At 47.8% G+C, this 27040-nt stretch overlaps 1 protein-coding gene across 1 annotated transcript; it reads left to right on the top strand.

Annotated features, from left to right (window-relative positions):
- Positions 1-281: 281 nt before the first annotated feature.
- On the top strand, positions 282-26574 carry Parp12 (poly(ADP-ribose) polymerase family member 12). Its single transcript, XM_063249596.1, has 12 exons — positions 282-927; positions 3708-3843; positions 4377-4677; positions 6723-6824; positions 9668-9791; positions 12248-12443; positions 16134-16275; positions 18859-18955; positions 23213-23288; positions 24093-24223; positions 24420-24571; positions 25555-26574. Exons 1-12 carry the CDS (start codon positions 590-592, stop codon positions 25923-25925), a joined length of 2166 nt encoding a protein of 721 aa, XP_063105666.1. The 5' UTR covers positions 282-589; the 3' UTR covers positions 25926-26574.
- Positions 26575-27040: the final 466 nt, after the last annotated feature.

Raw genomic sequence — 27040 nt, 5'->3', positions numbered from 1 at the left:
TCCACAGGTCTGGCGCCTTTGAACTCTCCAGCACCCTTCTTCGGTTCCTTACCGCAGAGTGCACAACACAACCCACACAGCACACAATCCAGTCTTTGCTCTTAAGACTTTAAAATTTATTCGACTTTTGTGTGGCAGAGGCAGGAGGTACCCACTTGCTTTTTAAAAGGAACCTTTGCGTTTGACCTGCGGTCCGTGCAGAAGCCACACAGCTGCCCTGGGCTTGGGGTCACTCCACAGGCTCCGGGACGGCGCGCGCCCTCGCCGTCCATGAAGCCAGGGTAACGGCGAGGAGACTTGGTGGGCACCCGGGTGTCGTCCCGGCCGCCGGAGCCCCGAGCCGCCGGCGGGAAGCGGCCCCGCGCCCCTGGGCGCCCCGCACCGGCCCGGGCGGCCCCGTGGCGGCCGCGCTCGAGCGCTCGTCGGAAGGGCGCGCGGCCCAGCTGGGAGCGCGGGGGCGTGGCGAGGCCGCGGCTTCTGTTTCCTTGGGGCCCGGCTTTCGGTTTCGTTTCCCGCCGCGACTCCACCCGGCGCGAGGCAGCGCGCACCCCGGCGTCGAGCTCGAGCCAGAGCCCACAGTCGAGTGGCCATGGCCGCGCCTACCGCCGTGGTGGGCGAGGTGACCCAGGTCCTGTGCGCGGCTGGGGGCGGCCTGGAGCTGGAGGAGCTGCGGCGCCGCGTGCAGGCGAGGGTGGGCGCCGACGCGCTGGAGCGGGCGCTGCTGGAGCGCGGGCGCTTCGTGGTCACCGTGCGGCCGGGCGCGGGCGCGGGCGGCGCGGCGGGGTCCGCGCGCGTGGTGCTGGCCGCGTCCCCGCTGCGACTGTGCCGCGCACACCTGGGCCCCAAGCCGGGCTGCGCGGGGCTCTGCGCGCAGCTGCATCTGTGCAGGTTCATGATCTACGGCGCCTGCAAGTTCCTGCGGACCGGGTGAGGAGGCGGGCGAGGAGGGGTGGGGTAGGGCGCCCCCACTCATTCTCAGCCCCTCACAGTTCAAGGAGACAGATGGCCCGGCAGAAGCCACCTTCATTCCTATCACCAGACATTTATTGAGCACCTCCTCAGTATCTTCCCTGAGTGAGGGAGCTGGGTGAAGTAGCAATCTTTAGGCTCCGGGAGACGCTGTTTGTGGACCCAGGGGCTTTGATAGTGTGGGTACCAGCAGGGCCACCCTACGGTGGCAGGGTGGGCTGGGGAGGGAAGCCGTGATGGCCAGGGCAGCTCCAGGGCCCCTGGTTGGCAGTCAACTTTGAGGTCCAGACAGTGTGGAGCAGAGATTTCCCTGGTGGCCGGAAGGAATCTAGAAATCAGCTCACCTGCTTAGTCAGCCTTGCTCACCTGGCAGCCTTTATCCTGGCAGCGCCCTTCTGGTGTACGCCATTAATGTTTCAAGCCTCACATCAAAGATCAGGTTCTTTTGAGCTCTGTTGTTCTTTCTCTTCACCACACCTCACTTTTGTGTCCCTTAAAGGGCTCCTCTTGCTCCTCAACTCCCAAGATGGTAAACTCCCTCAGTGCAGCTCCCTGCTCGGCTGGCTTCCCATCATCTCTGTGCATAGCAGGCGGTCAGTGTGAGCCAAAGAGAACAGGCTCAGGCTCACTGTATCCTCCTATGGTTTTTCCGTTATGTGTCCCTGACCTGATCTGATCTTCTAAGGACACCAGTCATGTTGGATTAGGGCTGACCCTGATGACCTCGTTCTCACTTGCTTTCTTTTTTCAAACCCTATCTCCAAATGTAATCACATCCTAAGATTCAGAGAATTAAGACTCCGCATAGGAGAACAGGCTCGGTAGATTGCTGAGGTTTCTGCTGAAGAATTTGGAACTCTTGAAAGTGAGGAGGCCCACCCAATGGCAGGAGATGCAGCCATCAAGTCAGCCTTTTAGGAAGTGGTGTTAGCTAGTGCTGTGGATGCTGAATTAGAGGATGGCATGGGGACCTGCTTTGAAGCTAGTCCAGTTAAGCAAGAATTTCCCCCTATTTTCTTTTGTTCATTCTTTCTCCCTTCCTTTCCTTCCCATCCTCTCTTCTCCCCCTCCCGTTTTTTTTCTTTTGTCTTAACATAGTAGGCACCACTTTTCACTCTACTTAGGTCTCATAGCCTGGAAGAGGAGCCTTGATCCTTGCAGTCATTCAGGGATCCAAGCTGATTGACCTACTCTGCCCTCTTCAGCAGTGGCTCTTAAGGCTGTTCTAGGTATGGAGTCCCGTAGATGGCAGAAGGGGAGAGCAGAGGGTTGAGTGGAAGGTTTTTGTGGTCCTGATCAGAATTGGAGACCATCCTTCCATTTACATCAGTTGACTGGAGGTTATCTCATAACCCAAGCCAGATACAGGTGGGTTGGTCTTTAGAACAGCTGTCTCCAAAGCCAGTTAGCCTGACTTTTCCAAGAAATATGTGTATGAGAAATTTGGGGAAGTTGTGTTGATGATGGTGTGGAGAGCCTTTGGGACATATGATGACCATCAGGTTTCTGCTTCTACTTCTGCTTCTGCTTCTGCTGTGGACTGAGAGAGCAGGAGAGTGTTTTATTTCTGAAGCCTGGAGTGAGGCTGGGCACCTGATGCGTCTGTAAGGGAGATGTTGAGTGAGGAAGGCTGTGGGCCCAGCATCCGGAGAAGATCAGGTCTTAAGAAGGAGAGGGCAGAGTGGAGCCCTGAGGGTACAAAGAGCAACCCAAGAAGGGGAAGGCACACAAGGAGTGGGAGCTGGACAGTTCCAGATGGGAATCCCTGGTGAATCCTTTAATGAACCTGTTTGGTAGAATAAAGATAATGGCCCATTCTTTTACTTTCCCGAAGTTTGGGCCAGTTTGATGTTTTAGGAATTGGTCATCTGACATTTACTGGCCTAAGGGACTAAGAGTTTTTTCCTCATTCTTCTCTTCATTCTCTTTTTCCTGGTTTACAACACAGGGTCTTTCTTGACCAAGCCTTTCATGAGTTAGGGGTGAGTAGGTATGCCCAAATGTTCTCAGAGAGCTGTTGTCATTGGCCTTAGATGTTACACGGTTCCATCTGTTTTCAACAAGTAAGCATTAAGCTTGCTTTCTTTTTCTTGTTTTTTGTCTTTTTGCGACAGGGTTTCACTACGTAGTTCAGGCTGCCCGTGATCTCACCTTGTAGCTCAGGCTGGCCTGGAACTCACAGTGATTTTCCTGCCTCAGCTTCCTGAGTGCTGGGATTACAAGCAGGAGCCACCATGCCTGGCCTTGTGTTATGCTTTCATTGCATAAGCATGCTGGGCTTCCACATGATTGTGAGCACTGTAAGAAAGTATTCCCTGGGGCTGGAGATTTAGCTCAGCGGCATAAGCGCCTGCCTTGCAAGCAGGCAGTCGTGGGTTGGATCCCCGGTACTGATTAAAAAAAAAAAAGAAGGTATTCCCTAAAGGCTGTCTCCAAGAGTGATCGAATCAGCTGCTAGGGCTACTGTGACAAAGTATCACTGGCCAGGTGGCTTAAACATCAGTAATTTATTTTCTAACAATTCTGGAGACTGGAGTCTGAGGTATTGGCAGGTTGCTTTCCTCCGAGCCTGTTCTCTTTGGCTTACAGAAAGTCACCTTCTTGTGACTGTATTCACATCTCTGCTGCCTCCTTTAACTTAATTTCCTCTTTCAAGCTGTGCCTACAAATATAGCTTCATTGTTACGACATAGGAATTTTGGGAGACTGCTCTGGCATATAACACCATCTCTTCGCAGGAAGAACTGTAGGAACAATCACAGCTTAATGACTGATCACAACCTGAGTGTGCTGAGAACTAATGGCGTTGACCACCTCAACTATAGCGAGCTGTGCCAACTCTTGTTTCAGAATGACCCTGTGCTTTTGCCAGAAGTGAGTGTGGGGGAAGGGTGGCATTTCCCAGTGTGTAAAGGAAGCAGCCACAAGGTTGGAAGATGGAGAAATATTGCTAAAGAGAAACCAAGAACCCTAGCTTGACTAACAACCAGGAAGAGAGATTTGGATTGGATTTCTGACTGCTAATTTTTAGGCCTATGACCTTGGACCTACCTTGCACCTCTTTTCTGGTCCCGTCAGTTGGGCTGGTACCTCCTTTGCAGGGCTTCTGTGAGATTAGGGGAGCCTTTTGGGTCAGCACCTGCAGCTGCAAGTGTTACGGAGCTGAGAGGATGAGACATGCCATGTAGCACCAGCATGGCAGTGATTAGAAGCATGGTGTTGGGTTGCAGGTCTCAGTTGATGGGGGAGAAGCTGTCACCTTGAGTGAGAAGTGTCCTATCTGTTCCCATGTAGACAGTGAAGTCATACCTTGGCTGTGAGGCCACTTCTTACCAGTCACGGGGTTGGCAGGAGGTGTATGGGGGGTGCCTTCCCAGGCTAAAGTCTTTTTACTTTGCTATCACCAGGTCTGCCTACATTACAACAAAGGAGATGGGCCCTTTGGCGGCTGTTCCTTTCAAAAGCAGTGCATCAAACTTCATATCTGCCAGTACTTCCTACAGGGGGAGTGCAAGTTTGGTATTAGCTGTAAGAGACGCCATGATTTCTCCAGCCCTGAGAACCTGGAGAAGTTGGAGCGGTTGGGCATGAGCTCAGACCTGGTCAGCAGGCTGCCTTCCATCTATAGAAATGCATACGACATCAAGAATGAGAGCTCTACCCCCGCCAAAGTGCTCCCTCCTCCTGCAGCCCCTCAGCGGATTTCTGGTAAGGCTGGTGGGAAATGCTTCAGGCCTGGGTGGTGGTGAAGGGTGTAGATTATTCTGGGTAGCAGAGTAAATAGAATGAGGGTTTTGGAGTGAATCTGGGTTTTTTCCCTGCAATAAAATAGAGTTGATGATCCTTTCCAAGGGAGGGGAGTTTTGATGTAAGTTGAACTCTTAAGATGTGATTAAACAAGATGTTTAGACAGTGCGAGTTGGTGTGGATGGGGCTGAACTCTAGAGAGCCCTATTCTGTCCTGAAGTGGGAGCCTTACATCGTCTCCTGTGCAGTTGTCCCCCTTGCCACCTACCTGTGGACTTGCCTGTTAGCAAGGAACCCATAGTTTGCTTTGTAGTCTGTTTTGAGTTTACAAAACAATTGAGAGAGGCAAATTTGGTCTTGGTCATCTTCCTGAGGTAAATAAATGGCATTCTTTTCCTCATTGTGAATTGTTGGTCTCTGCTCTTTTCTCCTTCCTGGACAGTGCCTACTTTGTAGTAACCACTTAACATTGGTTGAATGAATGAGTATGTTAGACTGTGAGACACACCTTCTGGGGTCTGCCGTCTGACTACAGCATTAGGCCCGTTCGTTTGGCTGTTGAGATGGCTACAATTTCAGTGGACCAGTTTCTGAAATACCGAGTGATGGCCAGAATTACAAACAAACACATTTATCACTCTAATCTAACCTGAGTTTTACATCTAAAAATTGACCTTGCTGGACATGGTGACCATGCTTGTAACCCCAGAACTTGGGAGGCTGAGGCAGGAGGATCACTATGAGTTTGAGGCCAGCCTATACTACATAATGAGAACCTCTCCAAAAAAAGAAAAAAGTGCTTACTTGCTCTGTTTTTTTCTTTACATTTTTCATCAGTCATTTTTATGTTGATCTTTTTTTTTCTTAACAGTTTTTTTTATCGGTATCAGGGATCGAACTCATGACTGCCTGCTTGCAAGGCAGGTGCTTATGCTGCTGAGCTAAATCCCCAGCTCCTATATTGATATTTTTCAACTCCCAGAAGTAGACTGATTTTGCTTTCGATGTTTAGAAGTTTCTAGTTGGGTCAGGATCTTGTTAAGAAAGAAGTGGAGAACCTATGCTGAAAGGGGTTTGAATCCCTAGAGTAGTCTTGCCTTGGGGAGAGGAAAGTGACATTCAGGGTCTCCAGGTTGAGTTTGGGTTTTGAAGCTTAAACCCATGGAGCATCTGAGGGGCTTGTCAAAAGAAAATGAAAGAGGGATACGTAATACAATGACTTTTTTTTTTTTTTGTCTTTTTCATTTTTATCGCTACCAGGGATCGAACTCTCACGACCACCTGCTTGCAAGGCAGGTGCTTATGCCGCTGAGCTAAATTCTCAGCCCCAATACAATGACTTTTGATATTGTAAGTAGAGGTTTGTGACTGCCTCTTGTATGCTTATTTAGGGGACCTTGGGTGGGGTAAATGTAATAGGTAAAGGTTCATGGGAGTGATGCAGGAAAGGTAAACTTTGCCCTTTTTATGTTAAGAACCTTATAAGCAACTTGAAATTAATGAGGTTTCATTAGAGATGTAAGCTTTTCATGTATTAGCTTTTTCTTGGCTACCTAATTCTTTTATTATTATTTTTTGGTTCCAGGAATTGAACTCAGGACCTCACACTTTGTCAGGCAGGCTCTGTGCTGCTGAGCCATATCCGTAGCCCTTAGTACCCAATTCTAAGGGTTTATTAACCAATATTGTATTTGTTACACAGATTCAGGTCTGAGTTATAAAGAATAGCCTTCCACTTGCCCTCTCCTGTTGACTTGGGTAGACAGCCGCAGTTGAGGAAAGACCCTCTCCATGGCATCCTGGATTAGTAAGCAGTCGTATGACTGGGTTTTGGCTACTCCCTAGGAGTGCCCACCTGCACGTTTACAGTACTTTCCTCTCCAACAGAGTGATCTTCCAGCTTGCTTGGCTGTGTCTTTGCAGAGCAACGAATGAATTCTCCTTATACTTTGAGCAACTGCCACCCTGTATCAGAAACTTCTGTTTTCTGTGGTGTTTCTTTGTAGAAAGAAGAGACAGCTTGACTTCTGTGTCCCCAAACACTCCTAGCCAGGAGGAGAGTGATCAGATCTGCTTGTATCACATCCGGAAAAGCTGTGGCTTTCAAGGTAGGTGGGGCTGGGCCTGTCTCCCCATTCCTTGGGAGAGGTGACTGCTTCTTATTCTTAGAATTCTGCTACAAGGCACCCCTGGGGGGAGGCTGCCACTTTGACTGAAGCAGTTTTGAAGCTGTTATGTTGGGGAGTTGAGGATGGTAGAATTCTCTGAATTTCTAAAAGTTAAACTGTCGCTGAATTTGGGAGAAAGTAATGATTTGAATCTGTACAAATGAGTATCATGTGTTGCCCCTTGGTCATCTTCTCAGATGGTAACAGCCTGCATAAAATGGGGATACTCAGTCCAGTTGGAACCGTGCTATGTGTCACTGTATTCCCAGCACCTGGGAGGTTGAGGCAAATGGATCATTGCAAGATCAAGACCAGCCTGGGCTATAAAATGAACTCAAGGCCAGCCTGAACTGTATAGTGAGACCCTGTCTCAAAAAGACAAATATAAACAAATAAATAAAGAGTGACTATAGGCCTAGAAGAGCCTTAGAAACTGAGAGTGACCTCACTGAGGTGGAGACCTGTGTTAGCTCTTGGAGGATTGGTGAAGCTGAGGGCTCCTTCTGTTTTGATTCAGTGAAGGTTACAGTCCTATTTATCAGTGGTAGCAGGTCTCCATGTGTCTGTATTTTCACTCAGTCTTCCTTTTTTCTTAGTTGCTAACCTGGCCTGTGACTGAAGAGTCCTCTTAGATTCGGTGGCTCCCCTTAAAAAACAGCCACCAAAACTTCCTGTTCATTTTTAGTCTTTAAAAGTCACACAAGCAGTTTATGACTGGTTTCATTTTATGAGTCAAGTAATACAAAGTAAAGCAGGACATCCTCCTCTGTCCCTCCCCAAAGGTAAACATGTGCTGTGTGGTTGTTTTATTGATTTTAAACAAATGGAATCGTGATAAGGTATTACTCAGTTTATATAGTTAACTTTGTGTTGTGGAGATGTTTTCTATATGTAAATCCATCTTTAGAACAGCCACCTAGTATTCACTCACAGCACATGAGCATGCAAGCCTGTTCATTCTGTATATTTCTGTTTTAAAAACAATATTATTGAGACATAATTTACACAGTAAAGTGTGTCCACACAAAATGCATGGGTGTGGATTTTGATGAGTGTATATGCCCAGGTACAGTGATCAACATAAGGAATAGTCCTGCATTCCTGAATGAAGCCTCCTTTAATAATGCATACTTACCCTCTCAAGTCACCAGCTCCAGAAAGTCTTGATCTACTTTTTATCACTGTAGATTGTCTTTTCTAGAACTGCATGTAAATGAAATCATATGGTACATGTTACCTTTGTTATGGTTTTGATCTAACTATTCCCCCAAAGTCTTATGTTCAGAGGTGGGGGCTTTTGCAGTGTTTGGTTCATAGGGTGCTAGCCTTATCAGTGAATTAACTTGTTGATGAGGTTGTAATTTTGCCGTGAGCTACATCCTGTGCTCTGTTTTATTTTTTATTTTGAAACAGGGTTTTGCTGTGTTGTGCAGGCTGGGCTTGCAGTTGTAGTCTTCTTACTTCAGCCTCCCAGAGTGCTGGGATTATAAGTATGTGCCATCATGCCTGGCACTTTGTTTACAAAAGCATGCTCTTGAAATTCAACCATCCTAGCAAGTTAACAGTTTTTCTTTTTATTGCTGAGTAGTAATCCATTGCTTGGATTGATTGCAGTTTGTTTATCTGTTCACATTGGCAGGCATTTGGGTTGTTCTCATTTTTTGGCTTTTGTAAATAAAGTTTCTGTAATATTCCTGTGCAGGGCCAGAGATTTAGCTCAGTAGCACAAGCGCCTGCCTGGCCAGTGCAAGGTCCTGAGTTCACTTCCCAGTATAAAAAAATTTTTTTTCAAAAAAAAGTAGATATGTTTTCAGTTCTGCTGGGTAGACCTGGGTGTGGAATTTCTAGATCATGTGACTTATGCTTCATTTTATGAGAAACTGTCAATGTATTTCTTTTTCTGTACTGGAAATCAAGTTCATGACCCTGCACTTATGAATGTGTCTTGTGAAGTGGGAACAATATTTTACGTTGCCGCAGCACTTTGTGACAGTTGCATTTGCTCTACATCCTTGTCAACACATGGTACTGGCAGTCCTTTAAATTTTAGCCAGTCTGATAAGTGAGTAGTAGTGTTGCGTTGTGGTTTTAATTTGATTTGTTTGATGATTAATGACTTTTAACATTTATTTTCATATGCTTATTGGACATTTGTTTATCTTCTGTGAAATATGTCTTCAAATCTTTTGCCTGTTTTTATATTATAGCTTTATTAAAATGCTGAGTATGTCACATACTGTGTAGTTCACTTGTAATAGTTTTAGTACAGTCACAGTCTTGTGCATGGACCATCATAGGCAACATTGGTACATGTATAAAGTATACCGCCTACAGTCATTCCTACCCCACCCACTTCCCGGTGGCAGATTTGTCTCTTACTATAGATTTGCCATGTTCTAAACCTTGCTTTGTAGTACTGAGATAAACTCAGGGCTTTCTCACTGAGATGCATCCTCAGTCCTTTTGATTTTGAGATGGCTTGTTTGGTAATGGGATTTGGACCCAGGAGCTCACCCTTGCCAGGCAGGTGCTGTGCTACTGAGCTGTATACCCAGTCCTCAGCATTAAGTCCTACTAATAAGGGAGATAAAAAGTAAGGTGTGTATAGTAAGATACCCTGTGTTTCAGTCTCTAAATGCTCATGTGTGACTGCACTAAGAAAACAGACTCCTCAGGACTTCCAGATGGCCCTGAGGCCAGAGGGTGCACCGGCGCTCGCTGACAGCCACAGGCCACACTGCTGTGTCGGCCAGCTCTGTTACCACTTTACATTTTTGTTTCAGACAAGTGCCACAGAGTTCATTTCCATTTGCCTTATCGATGGCAGTTCCTGGATGGTGGCAAGTGGAAGGATTTGGACAAGATGGAGCTGATTGAAGAGGCCTATAGCAACCCCGGAAGAGACAGGTAAGATTGCTGCTCATGTCCAGGCTTGTGTGTGTAAGTGTGGGAAGTGTAAACAGCAAGGATTTTTTTGGTGGCCTTAACAGATCACCTGCACACATGCATGCACACACGCATATGTGGTCACACGCATGTGTAGCCTTGTTAGAGGTGAACATTAGGCAGAAGTCAAAGGATCGGTTCACATTGGCAGTTTGGTGACTGTATTTACCTACTGTCAGAGAATAGCTGGGAGGTGGTGCTGAGCAAGTGAGTTCTTAATTATTTGCTATTTAGATTGATCATATTTTATTTACTCATTTATTGCAGAAGAGCAGGAGGTGGTAATTTTTGAAGGTTTAGCCTCTTCTGTAAAATTATACAGCTCACCTTTTATTGTTTATTAACACAAGTGTATCCTAGTGTTTGCACTTAGTATAGAGTAAATAGGGAAGTAGTAGGTAACCTGATTTTCAAATACTTACCATATCTTGGGTTAAACTTGCTGTAGTATGTTTCCATTTGAATGTGTAGAGTAACTTGGAACTTGGAATGAATCATTTGCAAATTGCAGTTGGCTAAGTATGTGAAACAAGTTATTCCCCTAGGAAGGGTTAAATGGCTCACATACCACCCATAATCTTTGTCTCTGAGATGAAATTTACACACACCAGTGTGCACACATATTAAGTGTGAAGCTCAGTGAGCTTTGACTAGCACATACAGTCATGTTGCCCACACTTTGATAGTGATGAAAGGTGTTTCGTCACTCCGGAAGCGCTTGTGTCCCTCCCAGTCACTCCAGCCCCTCACAGTTCTGACTTTGCTTGTGTGGATTAGCCTTGCAGGTTCTGGCAGCTCTTGTAAACAGAAGCACACACATAGGGTCATGTGTCTGGCCTCCTGTGCACGCCTTGGAGTTTCTAGGGATGGACTTCTTTGGGGAGCAGCTTGCTGGTGGGCTGTGCCCATCCTCAGCTCTGTCAGGGCACGCCAGGCTGCTCTGCAGGGTGATTGTACCCTTTCACCTTCACTAGTGTCTCCGGGGCCATGTGCCCCTCATTGTTGTTGTCTGACACTGACAGTTCCTGGTTCCTTGGCCTGCTGCCTGTGAGGATACTCCCCACGTGTCCATTGGCCATTTTCACACCTGTGAAATGTCCATCCCTGCTGTTTGCCCATTTTGAGGGGTAGAGATAGCTATGTTTTTATCTCTTTACTTTGAGAAGTTCTCTCTACTTCTGCCTATTAAATAGGAGGTAAATTAAACTGCAGCGTGCACCAGGGTGGCAAGTGCACGTGAGTGTGTTCTGGCTGCTGGGCAGGGTCTGGCCATCTGTGTGTTCACAGCACAGTGTCCTGCTGGGTAGAGCTTTGGTGGGAAGTTCTGGCGTCTCCAAGGCAAAGCCCTTTTTTCCCTTCAAATTGTCTTGGTTCTTCTTGGCCATTTTACTCTTTAGAAACTCATATGAATTTGGATATGAGAATGCTAGTGTGTAGCCTTTCATGGTCTGGTTGTTTTGTCAACTACATTTTTCTCGGGTGTCTTGCTTCCACGTGTTTTGATTTTCAGCTTGTGTTCAAGAAACATTATGGAAATTCTCTTGTCTCTTACCTGTGATGTGGGGATCTTAGCCTCACCGCTGAGGGTTGTGAAGATGTAACCTACTGAGGGTCTGTCTCACACAGTGGATGGTCAGTTTGTGTTAACTATAGTTTTTTTTTTTTTTTTGTCTTTTTCGTTTTTATCAGTACCAGGGATCGAACTCATGACTGCACACTTGCAAGGCAGGTGCTTATGCCGCTGAGCTAAATCCCCAGCCCCAACTATAGTTTTTTGTCATTTTTTTTTTTTTTTTGTACCAGGAATTGAACTCATAACCTTGTGCTTGCCAGCAAGGCGCTTACACCACTGGGCTAAATCCTCAACCTCACTATAGTTCTTTTACTTTCCAAGGATTTCTCTTGTTCCCAGCTTGGCTGGACATTTTATTATTTATTTTTTTCCTTCATGGTGCTGGGGGTTGGACCTAGGGTCTCCCACATACTAGGCAAGTATTCTACGCTCCCAGTCTCTCAATGCATTTGGAAAAAGAATATCTTAACCAGCGTTTTTGTTCTGTAATATGAGCAGTTTTCATGAAAACTTGTCATCTTTTATAATCTGATTTTATTTTCGCATAATAGAACTGCTCTTTTTTTTTTTTTTTTTTTTTTTGTATTTTTCTTTTTTATTGGTACCGGGGATCGAACTCACGACTGTCTGCTTGCAAGGCAGGCCCTTATGCCGCTGAGCTAAATCCCCAGCCCCAATAGAACTGCTGTTTAAAACAATTTTCCCCATCTCTGGAAACAGTTGTGAACAATGGGTGTGACTCATTATTTCATCTACCACCGTGTGTCCCCGGGGGCAGAAGCTGAGGGATGCTTTTGAAGGTCAGACATAGAGTTTTTAGTTTGCCCTGCGTTTTCTTTTATAGGATAACGTGTGCTGAGTCATCTGGTCGTGGCCGCACTGATACCCTGCATTTTAACTCCATGATGTTCGGCACTGCCCAGGCTCGCCGCCTCTCCACAGCCTCCTCAGTCACCAAACCTCCCTACTTCATCCTCACAACTGACTGGGCATGGTATTGGATCGATGAGTTTGGTTCTTGGCAGGAATATGGAAAACAAGTAAGTGTGAAGGGAGAGGGCGAGTGTGTGGTCCAGGAGGGAGCAACTGCTCCAGACACGAGCACAGGGGTTCTGAGGCTGTCCTTGATGGAGCAAGGCCCCCAGATCCCAGGTCTGCTCCGGTTTGGGGACTCCTTGTAGAGTAAGGTGATTAGGAGTTTGTTTATGTGAATTTCCCTCATGAACATTTGGGCTTCTCTTGTCTCCAGAGAACTGAATGGCAAACAATTGGAGTGAAATCAACTTTGTTCATTTATTTTGTTGAGGGAGATAGGAAGATACATTAGCCTAGGTGTGTTTGGGTAGCTGTGGTATAAAGTTTAAGTTTTCAACTTGCTTTTTCCTTGCCTGTTTCTGCACCTTTCTCAAAGTAGGCAAGAAAAGAAAATTGAATCCTGCCAGGAATTGATCTGGAGTCCTGGTCAAATAGTGGCTGCTATCAGTGAGGAGGTGTTTCAGGTGGATGAGGGTAAAGGGAGTCCCTGATCATTTGCAGAAGTGTAAGGTTAGGGGCCTCTCTCTTGACTATAAGGCCTGATCCTCCTTGATCCTCTACCTTATGAGAAACTGCGTTACAGCACTGATCTCTTGTTAATTGCACTTGGTTTCTTGTTTTTACTTGTACTTGGAATGGCCTTTTCTCTGGCCATACCTGGGTGTAAGCTCTAGGAGGACAGGGAGCTTTCTCTGTTGCCATACCTAGGCTGATCAGGTGCCCTGGCACAGAAGGAGAAGGTATTGCTCCCTGAATCTGCAGGTCAGCCAGAACTGGTCACTCTCAGGGGTGTTTTTGTAGTCTAGAGAGACATTGCTTCCCCAGGTCTGGTCAGGAGCATGAGGGCAGAGGCTGGGGCTGTGAAGAAGGAGAGGCCTGCTAGCCGATCATGTGCCGTCCAGCTTATCTGGTGACGAGATGTTAGGACTTGTGGCTGGCCAGAATCACTTAGTGAAGTGTGCAGACACACACACACACACACACACACACACACACTTTTTTTTTTTTTTTGGCTTTTTGATACAGGGTCTTACTCTGCAGTTCAGGCTGGCCTTGGGCTCACTCTGAAGTCCAGGCTGGTCTTGAACTTGCAAACAGTTCTCCTGTCTCAGCCTTCCAAGTGCTGGGATTACAGGAGTGCTATCATTTATATTTTGTTTGATGAATGATCTAGCTTCTCGGGGGAGATAGGGACAACCCCTGGTTGGTGTATGGGATGACACAACTAGGGAGTGACCCATGTAAACATGGGTCCCCTGCGCGGACTGATTGTTCACAGCTTGGGAGGTGGGAACTCCTTTACACTTGGGAGTTTCCTTTTCCTTGTTCTTCTTCCTTGACTCAATGCATAAACCAGCAGAGGACAGTTCCAGAATCCCTGGAGACCAGGCGCTGTGGTTGTACTGATGCATTGGTAGCTCCTGTGCTGGGGTGTGAGGGTGTGAAGACTCAGGTGTGGACTTGGTGGCTTCAGGCTGTAAGTTCATTCTGCTTTGTACCATTAGTGGAACAGCCTCGGATGTTTTGTCTGTTCTTGTCCTCCTTCCCTCATGTTTCTGGGCAGCCTCTTTTTGTTGTTGTTTTTGTGTCTTCCTTAGTTTTTTGCTAATTACCATTTCAAGCCAGTTTTCTCTTGATTCTCAGAAAAGGTAGGTTCTTATCCAAGTTCAAGACGCACTCCAGAATTTTGTGTCTGATTCAGATCCCTGCAGGGCCTCTCTCAGGACACACGGGAGGAGCTCTCAGTCCTTTTGCTTCTCACTGGTGTCCCTGAGAACTACAAATGGGCCTTCTTCAGCTTAGCTCTTGAATTCTCCTCCCAGACCCACTTGGGGGTGGAAAACTTTGCTTTTTGCTTTCTGTTCAGCCATCTGCATCTCTTCCCTCCCTGTGGCAAGCTATCTTGGGAGAGTCTGACTTTAAAGACTGGGGCTTGATGTGTGTGTCTGCTTGTCTCTTCTTTCTGTTCCTCTTAACATCTTGCATCATTTCCTTGGACCAAAATGGAGGTTTTCTCTTACTGTCTGGAAGGATTTTTTATGCCACCTCCTGTTCCTCCTGTTCCTTCCCTACTCAAGTCTAATGACAGAGTTTGGAAGAGTCAGAAAGGGAAATTTAGGGCACCAATACAAGAACCCAAAATGGAGCCTGTCAGAAATTGTACACTCATCCCATCCCACCCCTCTTGCACTTACAGTTGTATCCATGAAGCCTGGAACCTGTGATCTAAGAGGAGTAGGATGGTAGCAGAGGGGACATAGGAAAATTTACCGGTACGGGGAAGTTACCGTGTACTGCCTTTATTTCTAGTCACTGGTGGGTGTCAGCTGTGGTGATGATAGGTAACTGTTACTGAGTGTGGTTTTCCAGGCAGTGTGCTGAAGGCTCTGCATGCCTTGTTTTAATGATTTCTCAAATCCATGAGGGTAGTGCATTCCTGATGTATAATGGTGCGTGTATCTGAGTGTGATAATTATTTCTGCTGTATACTTGAGATAACCAAGGATAGAGTCAGCAAGTTTGGGAGTGTAGTATTCCATTTTCTGTTGATGTAACAAAACAAAGTAGGGCCCTTTATAAAGAAAAGAGGTTTATTTAGCCCACAGGAGGCATGATCAGATAACCCCATCTGTTTGGCCTCGGGTGAGAGCTCTTGGATGGGTTCACCGTGGTGAAGGGTCTAAGTCATTTGCAGAAGAGGCCAAGGGCATGGGTGGGCTTGCTTTCGGACACCCACTCTTGAGACAGACCTATCACTCTGCAAAACCATCTTCCACCCTTTCTGAAGGCAGTGCTCCAGGGCTCTTGCATTACCTTCTTGGCCCCACCTTTTAAAGGATCCAACCCTCTTAACAGGCCATCTTGGGGACCAAGCCTCCAGAGTAGAATCCTCTCCTGTTCCACACTCAGCTGCTTTGCAGTGAGTTTCTTCTGTTATCTTTTCTATTTCATTTTCCAGCCTCCTAGCCTGTTAGAATACCTCTTGGTAAGTCCTTTAATGGCAAACCAACTTCTTTATTTTTAAAGAAGTTACTGTGTTCACTTAAAAGCTGGGTCAGTTTTACTTGTAGATGTTTCTTTTGTGTCATCCTGCACAACCAATGATGTGTCCACTGTGACCGGCCACATCAGAGCGTGGATCCTTAGTGGACATCCTACATCCAGGCCCTAGCAGGGAGCTAGAAATCATTCAGTCCAGCCCTGATATTCGCCATCCGAGGGGTAACTATAGGGAGGGTGAGGAAGGAGACAACTGAAAATTCCTGGGGCATGAAACAGAAAACTGTGTAGCGGAGGAGGGAAGTCTGGTGAAAGGATGGTGGGAACAAGAGCAGAGGCCAAGAGGCGGCCTTCTCTGCTGATGAGGAAAGTGGCTGCAGAGAACTTACTGTTGGTGCCTGGCTGCTATCCTAGTGACTGTGCCGTACATTCAGAGGAACTTCAGTGCCTCCTTTCCATTGGTCCCACCCTGTCGCCATGCTTGGGAGGGCCCATACTTACTGTCTTCTCTTTACAGGACAGCTTTCAGGAGAGTTGGGTCACTTAGCTTCTGTGTCTCCCTCTCCTGCTGCTCCCTGCCCCCTGGTACCTTTCTCCTCCCCACGACGGGACTGTCTGTGTGGCTGTGCTTGAAGTCGCACAGATACCACTGGGGTCTCCTCACCATCACGATGTCTCTGGCTTTCCCCTTGTAGGGCACAGTGCACCCTGTGACCACCATCAGCAGCAGCGATGTGGAGAAGGCCTACCTGGCTTTCTGTACCCCGGGAGCCGATGCCCAGACGACTGTTCTGAAGTTCCAGGCCGGAAAGCACAGCTACACATTAGACTTCAAAGGTACTTCTAGCCCCCCTGGCAGCTCCCTTCGTTTAACCTGAGGACCTGGGATGCACAGGAAAGAAAGGAGGGTGTGTCTATCCAGAAGCAGGGACAGGCCTGTCAACCCAAGGTGCTGTCCCCGTAGGGCTGAGAAGCTGTGCGTGGAGGATATGAGGAGAAAGGGCAGGAGCTGAAGCCTGGGCACAGAGGATCAGTGAATGCAGCTGTTCCCAGGGCCAGGAGACTCTTTCTGGTCCAGGAGTTAACCTCACTCAGTCCCTGTTGTGTAGTGTCTGCCTCGTCTCTGTGGGTGTGACAGTGTTGCTACTATCTGTCTGTGGGCACCATTGACCTTGGCAGTGTCCTGACCGGGAACTCACATGGTTTGTTCCAGCTGCCTTTATTGACAAGAGGCCGAACACCCTTTGGCCAGTTCTTCAGCAGCGGAACTGTGAGCCTTTATGTTTTAGTTCTGCTGGGGGTTCTGTTAAGCCATTTCCCCAGAAGTATCAGACCAGCTCTGTTGAGTTCAGTTTTGCCTGCGTTTCCCTTTCAGACTCTGAGCCTTGAGTGCCCAGCATTGTGTAAGGGGCTGGGAGGGCCTTGCTTACAACACAGTGTTCTGCTCTCGCTGTTTCTGAATCTTCCTTCTGTCAGAGGGCAGTGAAGGGTCTCTGGGGAACCACGCTAATATTGCTTTGCCTGCTTGCTGCTCTGGCTTGTTGGTTTGATTTGTACCACTGGTGGTTTGGTACAGGGGAGGCTCCCTGCCCATGCTGCACACCCTGGAGTTCCTTATGCTCTCGAAGTGCATAGCAGTGTGTAGTGTAGGTGACATGGCTGATAGACATGAGTGCACCGAAGGGCACAGTATAGAAGATGGAACCACTGAGGACCACTCCAAACCCTGGGTCCACATCCCTGTCACTCATCTGTCTTCTGACCAGTTAGAGATACTTCTTTAAGATACCTAGAAAGTATCAAAACATAAACAGAAATGTCAGGTGCAACCAGTGCCATTCTCAACCTCAGCTCACCCCTGGGGATGGAACAGACTTTGGGACAAGGGGAGGGATGAGCACACACAGGCAGTTAGAAAGCACGTGCTCGCTGCAGCCAGGCCCAGCCTGGGGGAGAGGGCACTTTTCTTTTCGTTTTGGTTGGTGCTTGTATCCACAAAAGATGTCTGAGATAGTTGGTTTTTATCCTCACAATCTCACAGCTACATGTAACAAAAGCAACTCTCAGACCAAACTCTGCCACACACACTTAGGACATGCCCAAGTGCCTTGTCTGTAGGTTTGGGACACTTGGCTCAGTCCTCAGGGATTCTTGTCATCAAAGATTCGCTCAAGACAAAAGCCATCCTCTCGGAGGCAGAATGCTGACACTCTTTTGCTGGCTTAGACAGGCAGAATCCCTAGTCTCAGGGCCTATTTTGAGACATAGTCCAGTGTGTCCCCTGCAGGGACAAACTAGAGTGGAGGCCTCACTGCCTGTGAAGAGGAGAAGGACACATTAGCCAGTCTGTGACCCCAGCACTCGAGAGGCTGAGGCAGAAGGATTGCTGTGAGTTGGAGGCCAGCCTAGGCTGCATAGTGAGATTCTGTCTCAAATAAAACGCATCAGACTGTGCTGATGAGCAGCCTGAAGTGGCAGGCTGGTCGGGGGAGTAGAGGGGGTTATAGAGCTTGTGAATGGGGATGTGGGTGGCTGCAGTGTGAGAGGCACACGCTCAGGTTATTACACACATGCTCCAGGCTTGTAAGGTAAATCCCAGACATTTATAATTTTACCATAAAGTGTTCTTAAAATGAAAATAATTTTTCCTTTTTTTTTTGTCTTTTTCCTTTTTATCGGTGCCCGGGATTGAACTCACGACTGTCTGCTTGCAAGGCAGGCGCTTATGCCGCTGAGCTAAATCCCCAGCCCGAAAATAATTTTTCCTAAGAGGAAATTAGGACTGCTAGGATTTCCACATGGGTAGGACCGTGTGGCTTCATTGCTAGGTACTCGTCACTTGTTGACTCAAGGGGCAGTCCCATCTTCCCCATCCCACTCCACTCCCTGTGCCACCGAGTGAGCATGAGTTTCTTGGGGGTGAGGTAGCCAGAGTTGTGTTCATGAAAGATGATGTGGGTTTAAAGGGTGATAAAAATACTGCTATAGAGTCAGTTTACTCTAACTAAAAAAATCGTAAGAATAAAATTACTGTATCAGCCCCAAGCACCACTAACTCACCAGACGTGGTAATTTGGTCTCAGGCTGGACTGAGTTTTTTTTTATCTCCAAGCTGGGAAACATTGCTAAACAAAATAATAACTTAAATAAGATTAGAAGGAACAATTTAAAAGCACTTGTGTATAATTGATATGTCAATTGCTAATCATTCCTCTATTCATTACACCAAGCCTCCTAAGGATACCTGTTTTCTTTATGAATATTTGAAATGTGTAAAGCTGCCTTATTTTTAAGACTGATTATGGACTTTACACATTTGGGTTAACTTTCCAGCTCAGTTAATTTGTGTTTATAAAACATTGCCATGTGCATGTGTGTGTCTACATATGTCTGTTTCTTCATCGGCTATATTTCTTTCAGCCTTTGTTCAGAAAAACCTGGTCTACGGCACTGTCAGAAAGGTTTGCCGCAGACCCAAGTATGTGTCTCCCCAGGATGTGAAGATGAAGCAGACCTGGTAGGTAGTGTGGAGCGCTTGCCTGGAGTGTGTTACCAGCATGCCTTGTGGCAGCAACAGCGTGGAGGGCACTTACCGCTCTGTGTCACAGGTGCTCTCGCACTCTGCTCTCATGAACTCTCTAGTGGGGAGAGCCTTTGAGCCAGAGCGAGAAATAATCCCCTCCACATAATTACCAGCTGATGTGTGAGCCTGGCCAGACTGCAGCCAGCCCCTCAGTGTCTTTTCAAGTGTGATTGAGTTACCAACCTGACATTTCTTAATCACCAAAATAGTGATGAAATCACAGATTAAACCCACGTGTCAGTCTGGAGTTTCAGTCTGGAGTACCGTGTGATACCACACCTGCTATCAGAGTCAGTGTTCGGCCAGCTTCAGCCTGGGTGGGTTTCCTTAGGTTGTGGACGGCTGCTGGGGCCTCTGTGTCCTGGCCTGGTGCACGGGGGAGAGTGGCGGGCTCTGCACAGCTCTCACCTCCCCATGAAGTAGGAGTGTTGTTTTAGGGGTGGGCAGCCTGATGGGTTGGAGCAGATGGGAGGGGCCAACTCTTCAACCACACAGCCCCTCAGCTCTCACTAGAAGGAGCTGGCCCACGGGGCGCAAAGGACGGCAGTGCCTCTGTCAGGTTGGCTTTGCCACAGTCGAGGCTGGGACTGCAGCTAACGTGGCTGCTAGGTACCTGTCTCTTGTTAGCCTGAAAAGTCAGGCTCATTTTGGTTTCATGGGAGATGTCTTACAACTTAGATCCAACAAAGTAACTTTCTAAGGAGTGTGCCTGCCTTTTTCTTTTTAATTAAAATTTATGGGGCTGGGGGTTTAGCTCAGCGGCATAAGCACCTGCCTTACAAGTGCGCAGTCATGAGTTCGATCTCCGGTACCAAACAAAAAAAATTATTTTTAACTATGTAAAACATTTACATGTTTAAGATTGTACAATAAAGAACATCTGGTAGTCTGCATCTGTGTGAGCTCCACTCTTTCTCCGCTGGGGTGGGCACTTCATTACTTTCTGCTTTTGCCTGTTTCTCTTAGCCATGAGCAAATAGCATGGGCACACGCAAGCCTACTTTCTGTCTCTTCTTGCAAAAAAGGTCATCTGGCATATATGCTATTCTATACTTCCTTTAAAATCCTAAACAGATCCTGATGCATACTGTGTTTAAGCTCACCGAAGTCTGTCTTCCTAAGTCTGCCTCGCTTTGGTGGTTCTCAGTCTTGGGTGTGGGGCATAGTTTTTCTTCTTTTCATAAATGTTCTGTTGTTCTCAGTGTCAGTGTCATGTGGAACCAGCGGGTGGGGTGCTGTTTTGAATTTTGGGTTAGATGACCAGGTCTGAGTCCTGGATGGTAAATGAAGCCCTTTTAGTGAGCCTGAACACTAAGCTCTCCCGTGGGCCACCTGAGATGCCATTTTTCCTAGGTGCTGCTCAGGCAAGTTGTCGAGTTCGGAGATGTTGTCATTCTCTAGGTGTGAGATGGTGTGTGGGGGCACTTTAGTTTGCTTTTCCCACGAGTGTCTTTTCCCTAGCATGTAAGGACCGTTTTTCTTCCCTCCTGCTCCAGCTTGAGCTGTTTACCTTTTTGTCCATTTTTCTGTTAACTTTTTGCTGTTTTTCTTAAATATCTGGAACCTCTTATCTGTTCAGGAGATTTTAACCCTTGGTTATGTAAATTGCAAATATCTTTTTCTTGGTTTGTTTTTCGTCTTTGCTTATGAGCATTATATCAGATGTTTTTGTTTTCTTTTTTGATTAAATATATCAGTCTCTTTTATTGCTGCTAGATTTAGAGTTTTGGTTGATTATAACTGTCTGGTAGCTAGAAGTTATTATTTCTCTATCCAGAGTCTGCCCAAGGCTAAGTTGGAAACTTCTTTGAGACTCAATGTCTTGTGTCATCATTCTAATTTGGTTTTCAGGGGGACACAAGTAGACAGCTGATGTCAGAAATAACGTGGTTTTAGTTCACACAGACTGAGGTATGTGTGACGTCCCCTGCTGTGGGCCCAGTGCTGTGTGCAGCCCGTGCAGCTCCGTGTCCACTTCCCTCCTCAGCTGTGTGTGGCAGACACTTGTCCTTAGCTCCAGTGGGAGGGGCTTTGTCAGGAACGCTGAGGTCTCTTTCAGAAGCACTTCTGTAGTTAAACAACAGAATGTAACCTCTTTATTCAGTAGGTCATACGAGATTGTCATCTAAAGTAGCAATTTGAAGCAGTGTTTATATACATTAGGTATCTGGTTAGATCTGTAATTTCCATCTTCCATGAAAAGATTTATGTGATGGATTCTTTTTGTTATCTTTTGGGTTTTTAAAGTCACATTTCCTCTAAAAATTTTGGAAGATACAGTGTGTTACCATTTTTTTTTTAAAGGATCTACTAGAAACTACAATGTGTAATTCACCTAGGTACAAGTAAATCAGTATCTTTTGCTTCGCACAGGGCCTTTCTATACTTTTTTTCCAATTACCTTCCTCAAATTTTAGCCTCAAGAGGTGCTTTTATTTTATATTGTTAGTGCTGCATTAAAATTACAGTTCTGCCTCTTTCTTTGTTCTTTCAAATTTCCAAAGATAATGGACTACTAGAAGATACTTTTGGTTTGTGTGACTGTTTTTTTTTTGTCCTTAAGATATATTTTCACTGGGTACAAAAGTTTAGGTTATAATTATTTTTTCCTGGAACATGAGAGATAGCACTCCACTGTCTTCTGGTTTCTTCTTGTTGCTTTCAAGACATTGACTGTTGTAACTGGTGCTTCTTTGATGGTACTCCTGTTTGTCTCAGGGCTGTGCCCTCACTGTGTGTGTCTCAGTGTGGCTCTGTCCTGCCTGAGATTCTCCGGGCTTTTGAAACCTGTGCTCATTGTGTCCCAGGGCTGCTTTCTCCTCCCCATCGGGAGTTTCCTTTAGCTTTGGCCCCAGTCCAGCGAGTTCTCTGTGCCCCATCCCCACATCCCGCATCGCCTTCGTATGCGGGCTGCGTTCTGGATAATCTCATTTCACATCTCTCAACTGTTATTTCTGTCTTCAGATGGTCTCGTCTGCTATTCAGCAAGGCCTTGAAGCTTTGGTCATAGGATTCCACTTCTCATTTCTAAAAGATCTGTTTAGATTTTACAGTCTTCTTATGGTTTCCTTGTGTATGCTTTCAAAGTTCCCTTTTCATTTCTTCAAGCGTAGGAAGAACACTGTTTTACAGTGTAATGATCTTGTCACCCTAGGTCAGGGTGTCACCCCAGTTTCTGGCTGCTGCTTGCGTTGAGACCATCTTGAGATGACTGCCTGGCGCTGTGTCCCGTGCCTGCAGAAGCAGTACTTAGTGCTGGTGTGGGGCACAGAGCATTCCAGATTGGAAGCGGAATGGCTTGGCAGCAGTTCATGGTGCTGTTCCTGGAGTCCATGGGGCCTCTGTCGTCTGTTCTCATTTGCATAAGGTTTATGTGTTGCCTGTGTTGTGTGACACCTGTATCTTAGCACATTAATATTTCTGCAGGAAGGAGTACTTGCCATCACTTTGAGAAGATTGACAGAGTGCAGACCTCAGTTCAAGTCAGATTTCTACTGCCAAGTGGATTTTGGTGTCCATTTTATGTTTTCTAAAACATGTTTTTATAAGCTGGATGTGGTGGCGCACACTTTTAAAAATCCCAGCCACTCAGAATGGTGAGGCAGGAGGACTGTAAGTTTGAGTCTTGCCTGGGCAACTTAGCAAAAGCTACTCTTAAAAAGGACTGGCTGAGACATAGCTCAGTAGTTGAGTGTCCCTGAGTTCAATCCCTAGTAGCCCCTCAATTTTTATACATCAGGTTACTTGTTAAAAAAATCTTCATGTTCAAGCCTGTGTCACATGCATGCTGCTTTCCTCATGGGCTCTGTCCCTTCTGGGTTAGCTGGGACAAGGTGAGAAGGCGTCCCCAGGACTGATTGCTCTGTGTTTGGCCATGTAGGTAAAGATAGAAGTGTTCATACTGGCCCTGATGGTGCATACCTATAATCTAGCACTCTGGAGGCTGAGGCGGGAGGATACCTGTGAGTTCAAGGCCAGGCTGAACTATAAAAGGACATCCTTTGTCAACCCCTCCCTGCCCAGACAAAGTGTTCTTGTATTGCAGATGCTGTGTTTGTGTGTGTCCTCTGCCTTTTCACATACTGTGTGCTGACAATCAAGCCTGATGATGTTGTTCAGTGGGAACTGACTGTGGTAGATTTGCATACATCCAGGATAAAGTGTCTTAGTGGTTCTGTTTATATTTTGTAGCAGTGTCAAGTTTCAAGGCCCAAAGAGCATCCCAGACTATTGGGATCCCTCTGCCCTGCCTGACCCAGGCTTTAAGGTAAGGGACTCTGCTGGGGCTGGAAAAGAGGGGTCTGTAGGGATGGGTGGCAGATGGATGGTGCTGAGTGGGCGTGGTTTCTGGGAAGGAATTTAAGGCCAGATGACTGCCTGCTGCCCAAGAGATGCTTGTGGCTTGAAGGGAGGGTGTGGTATGGAAGAAGGAAGACAACTGTGGCTTAGCAAAAAAATCAATTTTACTAAACAAGAAAAGGAAAGTAAACCGGTGGAAGCTGTATTATGAGGGACATGTCGCAGAGGAAAGCACAGCCCAGAGAAGACAGGAGGGCTGAGGAGTTGTGGTGTGGGTGGAGCTGGCTTGGTGTCCAATGGGAGCACAGACTGCTGTCTTCCCTGTCCCCTGCTTGCTGGTAGCCTCTGGGTACCATGGGCCCTGTCTTGGCGGGGTCTGTCAGGCTCATGCCAAGCATGTCAAATCTGCAGTGCCGGTGTGTGCAGGGGGAGGGGCTGGGGTCACACCAGTTCTTGTAGGCCATGCGGTCCGTCCTTTTATACCTTACTAAAGATCCAAAGCTGGGCAGGGGTACCCGAGACACCCAGGAGTGCCATGTTGGGTGTCACATGCCCGTCCTGTGAGCTGGCTTCACAGTGAACAAGTGGGAAATGCCTGTAATTTGCAACTATTCCCAACCAGGAGAGACCACACCTGGGAGGGGTGTGGGCACCACCCTGCGGCTTCCTTGCTTTCGAGTCCAGGCAGTTTCCCGTTGCCATGGGAAGAGGAAAGGATCTTCCATAGTCTGCACGTGGATGGTCGCATATTAAAGACATTTTCCCTTTGTAGAAAATCACCCTTGATACTTCCTCAGAAGAGTATCAGAAAGTCTGGAACCTCTTCAACTGTACACTGCCTTACTGCTTTGTTCAGAAGATAGAGCGAGTGCAGAACCTGGCCTTGTGGGAAGTCTACCAGTGGTGCGTTGGGGCTGGCTGTGGGCAGCGGGCCACTCTGTTCTCTTACCCTGCCAACTGCTTGTCTGCTTGTCCTGGGCCCCAGAAAACCAGTAGCGCAGCATTGTCCGCTAGGAGCTGCCTGTCTGCTCTCTCTCCACCCCTCCTACTGGACTTGGTGGCCAGCACCTCTGTCTTCAACGTGTGTCCTGCATTCTAGGCAAAAGGGGCAGATGCAGAAGCGAAATGAGGGGAAGGAGGTGGACGAGCGGCAGCTGTTCCATGGCACTGCCACCAGCTTTGTGGATGCCATCTGCCAGCAAAACTTTGACTGGCGCATCTGTGGTCTTCACGGCACCTCCTATGGGAAAGGTAAGGTGATGTGGCCCATGGCCCTGCCGTGCTGGCCCTTGGGAGTACCCATCATTTGCAGGGATGCTCTCAGCAGGACCCGAGTTTGCTCCTCTTGCCTGTAGCCAAGAAATCAGCCTGAGGCACAGCAACCCTGGGGTGGAGGTCTGGGAGGGCAGGGTTGAGCTGGAAGAGGAGAGGGGCCACCTTCCTAGATCTGCTGCAGTCCCCAGACCATGCCTTCACGAGACCTAGACTTCTTAGGTACACATTCCAGGTGTTCTGTGAGTCATCTGTTTTCTTCTCTGTTACTTTTTTTTATTTGTAAATAATTTCAAACTCAGGAGAGCTGCAAAAATAATTATGTAAAAAGTGACTGTGCGTTTTATCTGCTTGTCAGTGTAATGCACCATGCTGGTTTGATGTCTCCTGTATTTTTTGTGAGGCTCTGCCAGGGAGTGGATCGTGATGCCTCTCCTGCAACGCTTCCCCTAGCCAGTGGGGCCACTACAGATAGAAACACCATACCCTGCTGTCTACATCTTGGTTGATGGTCCGTCAAGTGGTTTCTGCCTGATGGGTGACAGTTGTGGGGTTAGGTGGGAAGTTGGTATTGGACTGCCAGCGTGCAATGACAGCCTGTCCCCTTGTGAGAAGCTTTGGAGTCCTGCTGGGCCGCTGGTGCTCACATAGTGGCCTGCATGCTCACTGAGCTTGGCAGAGCAGTCCTGTGTCACAGCTGAGGAAACTGGGTTTAAAAAATTGAAGTTTCCACTGGTGTCAGTGCCGAGGGGCCTCCTCTGAGGTGGGGACTCTGCTGCTGCTGCTGCGAGGAAGAGGGCGGCAGTACTGACACTGCCCCGTGGAGAGGCAGAGCGACAAAGGGCAGAGGCTGCTGTTCGCCTGTGGCCAGGCCCTTCCCAGCAGCGACTGCCTGTCCTGTGTGGCTGCTAGGAGAGGCCTGTCCTCCCTGCGCCCAGCAGAGCCTGTGTGTGTCGTTCCAGGGAGCTACTTCGCCCGTGACGCTGCGTATTCCCACCACTACAGCAAGTCCGACACCCACGTCCAGATGATGTTCCTGGCCCGGGTGCTGGTGGGTGACTTTGTCAGGGGCAACCCCTCTTTGGTCCGCCCTCCTGCCAAGGAAGGGCAGAGCAATGCCTTCTATGACAGCTGCGTGAACAGTGTGTCCGACCCGGGGATCTTTGTGGTCTTTGAGAAGCACCAGGCCTACCCTGAGTACCTCATTCAGTACTCGACCTCCCCCAAGCTGCCACCTACAACTGCCACCCCCACCTCCACCCCCACCCCCACCCCCTCGGGGAGCTCTGTGGTCTTGGCAGCACTGGGCTCCCTCTTTGGTGGCCGGCAGTAAGTGCAGCCAGGAGGCAGGGAAGCTGTGCGGGGTTGTTTTAGAGAAAACTTTTAATGAACTGTGTTTAATGTGGCTTCTCGGGGAAGCTGCATTCTTACTCCTTTGTCAGTAACAGTTTCTACTTTCGGGTGACTTTGGGGCTCACCTGTGGACATACATGCTGGGTGATCGGAGGTGAGCCCGGCTTGCTTTTTAATGACCTATTGCTGCCGCACTTCCCATTCCGTGACTTTGCTGCTCGTCGCACCTGGCAGTTTCACAACACTGTTTTATGGATTTGTTTTAATGGTTAGGAGTTTCTGTGTCTGCAGTGACTCTGTGTTCAGGGTCTCCTGCCCTTTGTCAGCGTGGTGCAGTGGCCTGCGGGGAGGTGAGTCTGGTTCTGTGGCTGCTCTGGGTCCTGGCATTGACTGACCCGTGTCATGTTAGAGCAGGTGGCGGCCGTGTGGTATCATTGAGTCCCTGCCAGTTTTCCCTAGTGCTGGGGGGCCAGCAGGACCACCCTGGCAGGAGACATGAAAGAATCCCTTGGGACCCCAGACTCGCAGCCCTGAGGATGTGGGGTAACCTCCCATGTCCAGTGAGGCTGGGATCCTGTGCTGTGAGTGTCACATGAGAGTACGGAATAAAAGTATTTATCCAAATACTACAGATGACTGCAGTCTTCTTCAGTGACTGTGGCACGGGCACTGCTGGGAACTGGGCACTGCTCAGGGGTGGGGTCTGTCTGCCCTGGGGCTGCTGTAAACTCATCTGTACAGGGCTTAGAAACAGGTGATCTCAACTTACAAGGCTGCAGGCTGGGTGTCTGCAGGGCAAGGGCGCCTTCCTCACTGGCAGCCCTTTTCACCGCAGCCTTGGGTGGCAGAAGGGCCCCATGCTCACAACTGGGTCACCTCCTTATGTTCCAGGACCTCTGCCTCAGCAAGGAGGGTTCAGCTGAGATTGGAGTAGAAACAGAGCACAGCAGGAGGGGGGAGCAGGTGATGCTGTGAACATTGGCAGTGTTTGGGAGGATTTATCACAAAGCAGCAGGCTGGGACCCTTGCTTGTGGGTCCCCCTCTTTTTGGGGGAGGAGCAGAGTCTGTTACAGTTTAAGCTGTTCTAGAACTTG

This window comes from Cavia porcellus, unplaced genomic scaffold, assembly GCF_034190915.1.
Source record: "Cavia porcellus strain 051 isolate PalLab524CR breed Dunkin Hartley unplaced genomic scaffold, mCavPor4.1 scaffold_6, whole genome shotgun sequence".
Lineage (NCBI taxonomy): Eukaryota > Metazoa > Chordata > Mammalia > Rodentia > Caviidae > Cavia > Cavia porcellus.
Note: the sequence above shows the minus strand (reverse complement) of the source record. Positions and strands in the feature narration are given on the sequence as shown.

What these genes read in the sequence shown, in the direction of transcription:
- Parp12 (XM_063249596.1), top strand. Translation starts at nt 590, where the DNA reads ATGGCCGCGCCTACCGCCGTGGTGGGCGAGGTGACCCAGGTCCTGTGC. An exon ending in GGCAGGAATATGGAAAACAA is followed by an intron (nt 12,444 to 16,133) that starts GTAAGTGTGAAG and finishes TTCCCCTTGTAG; the next exon opens with GGCACAGTGCACCCTGTGAC. An exon ending in CGGCACCTCCTATGGGAAAG is followed by an intron (nt 24,572 to 25,554) that starts GTAAGGTGATGT and finishes GTGTCGTTCCAG; the next exon opens with GGAGCTACTTCGCCCGTGAC.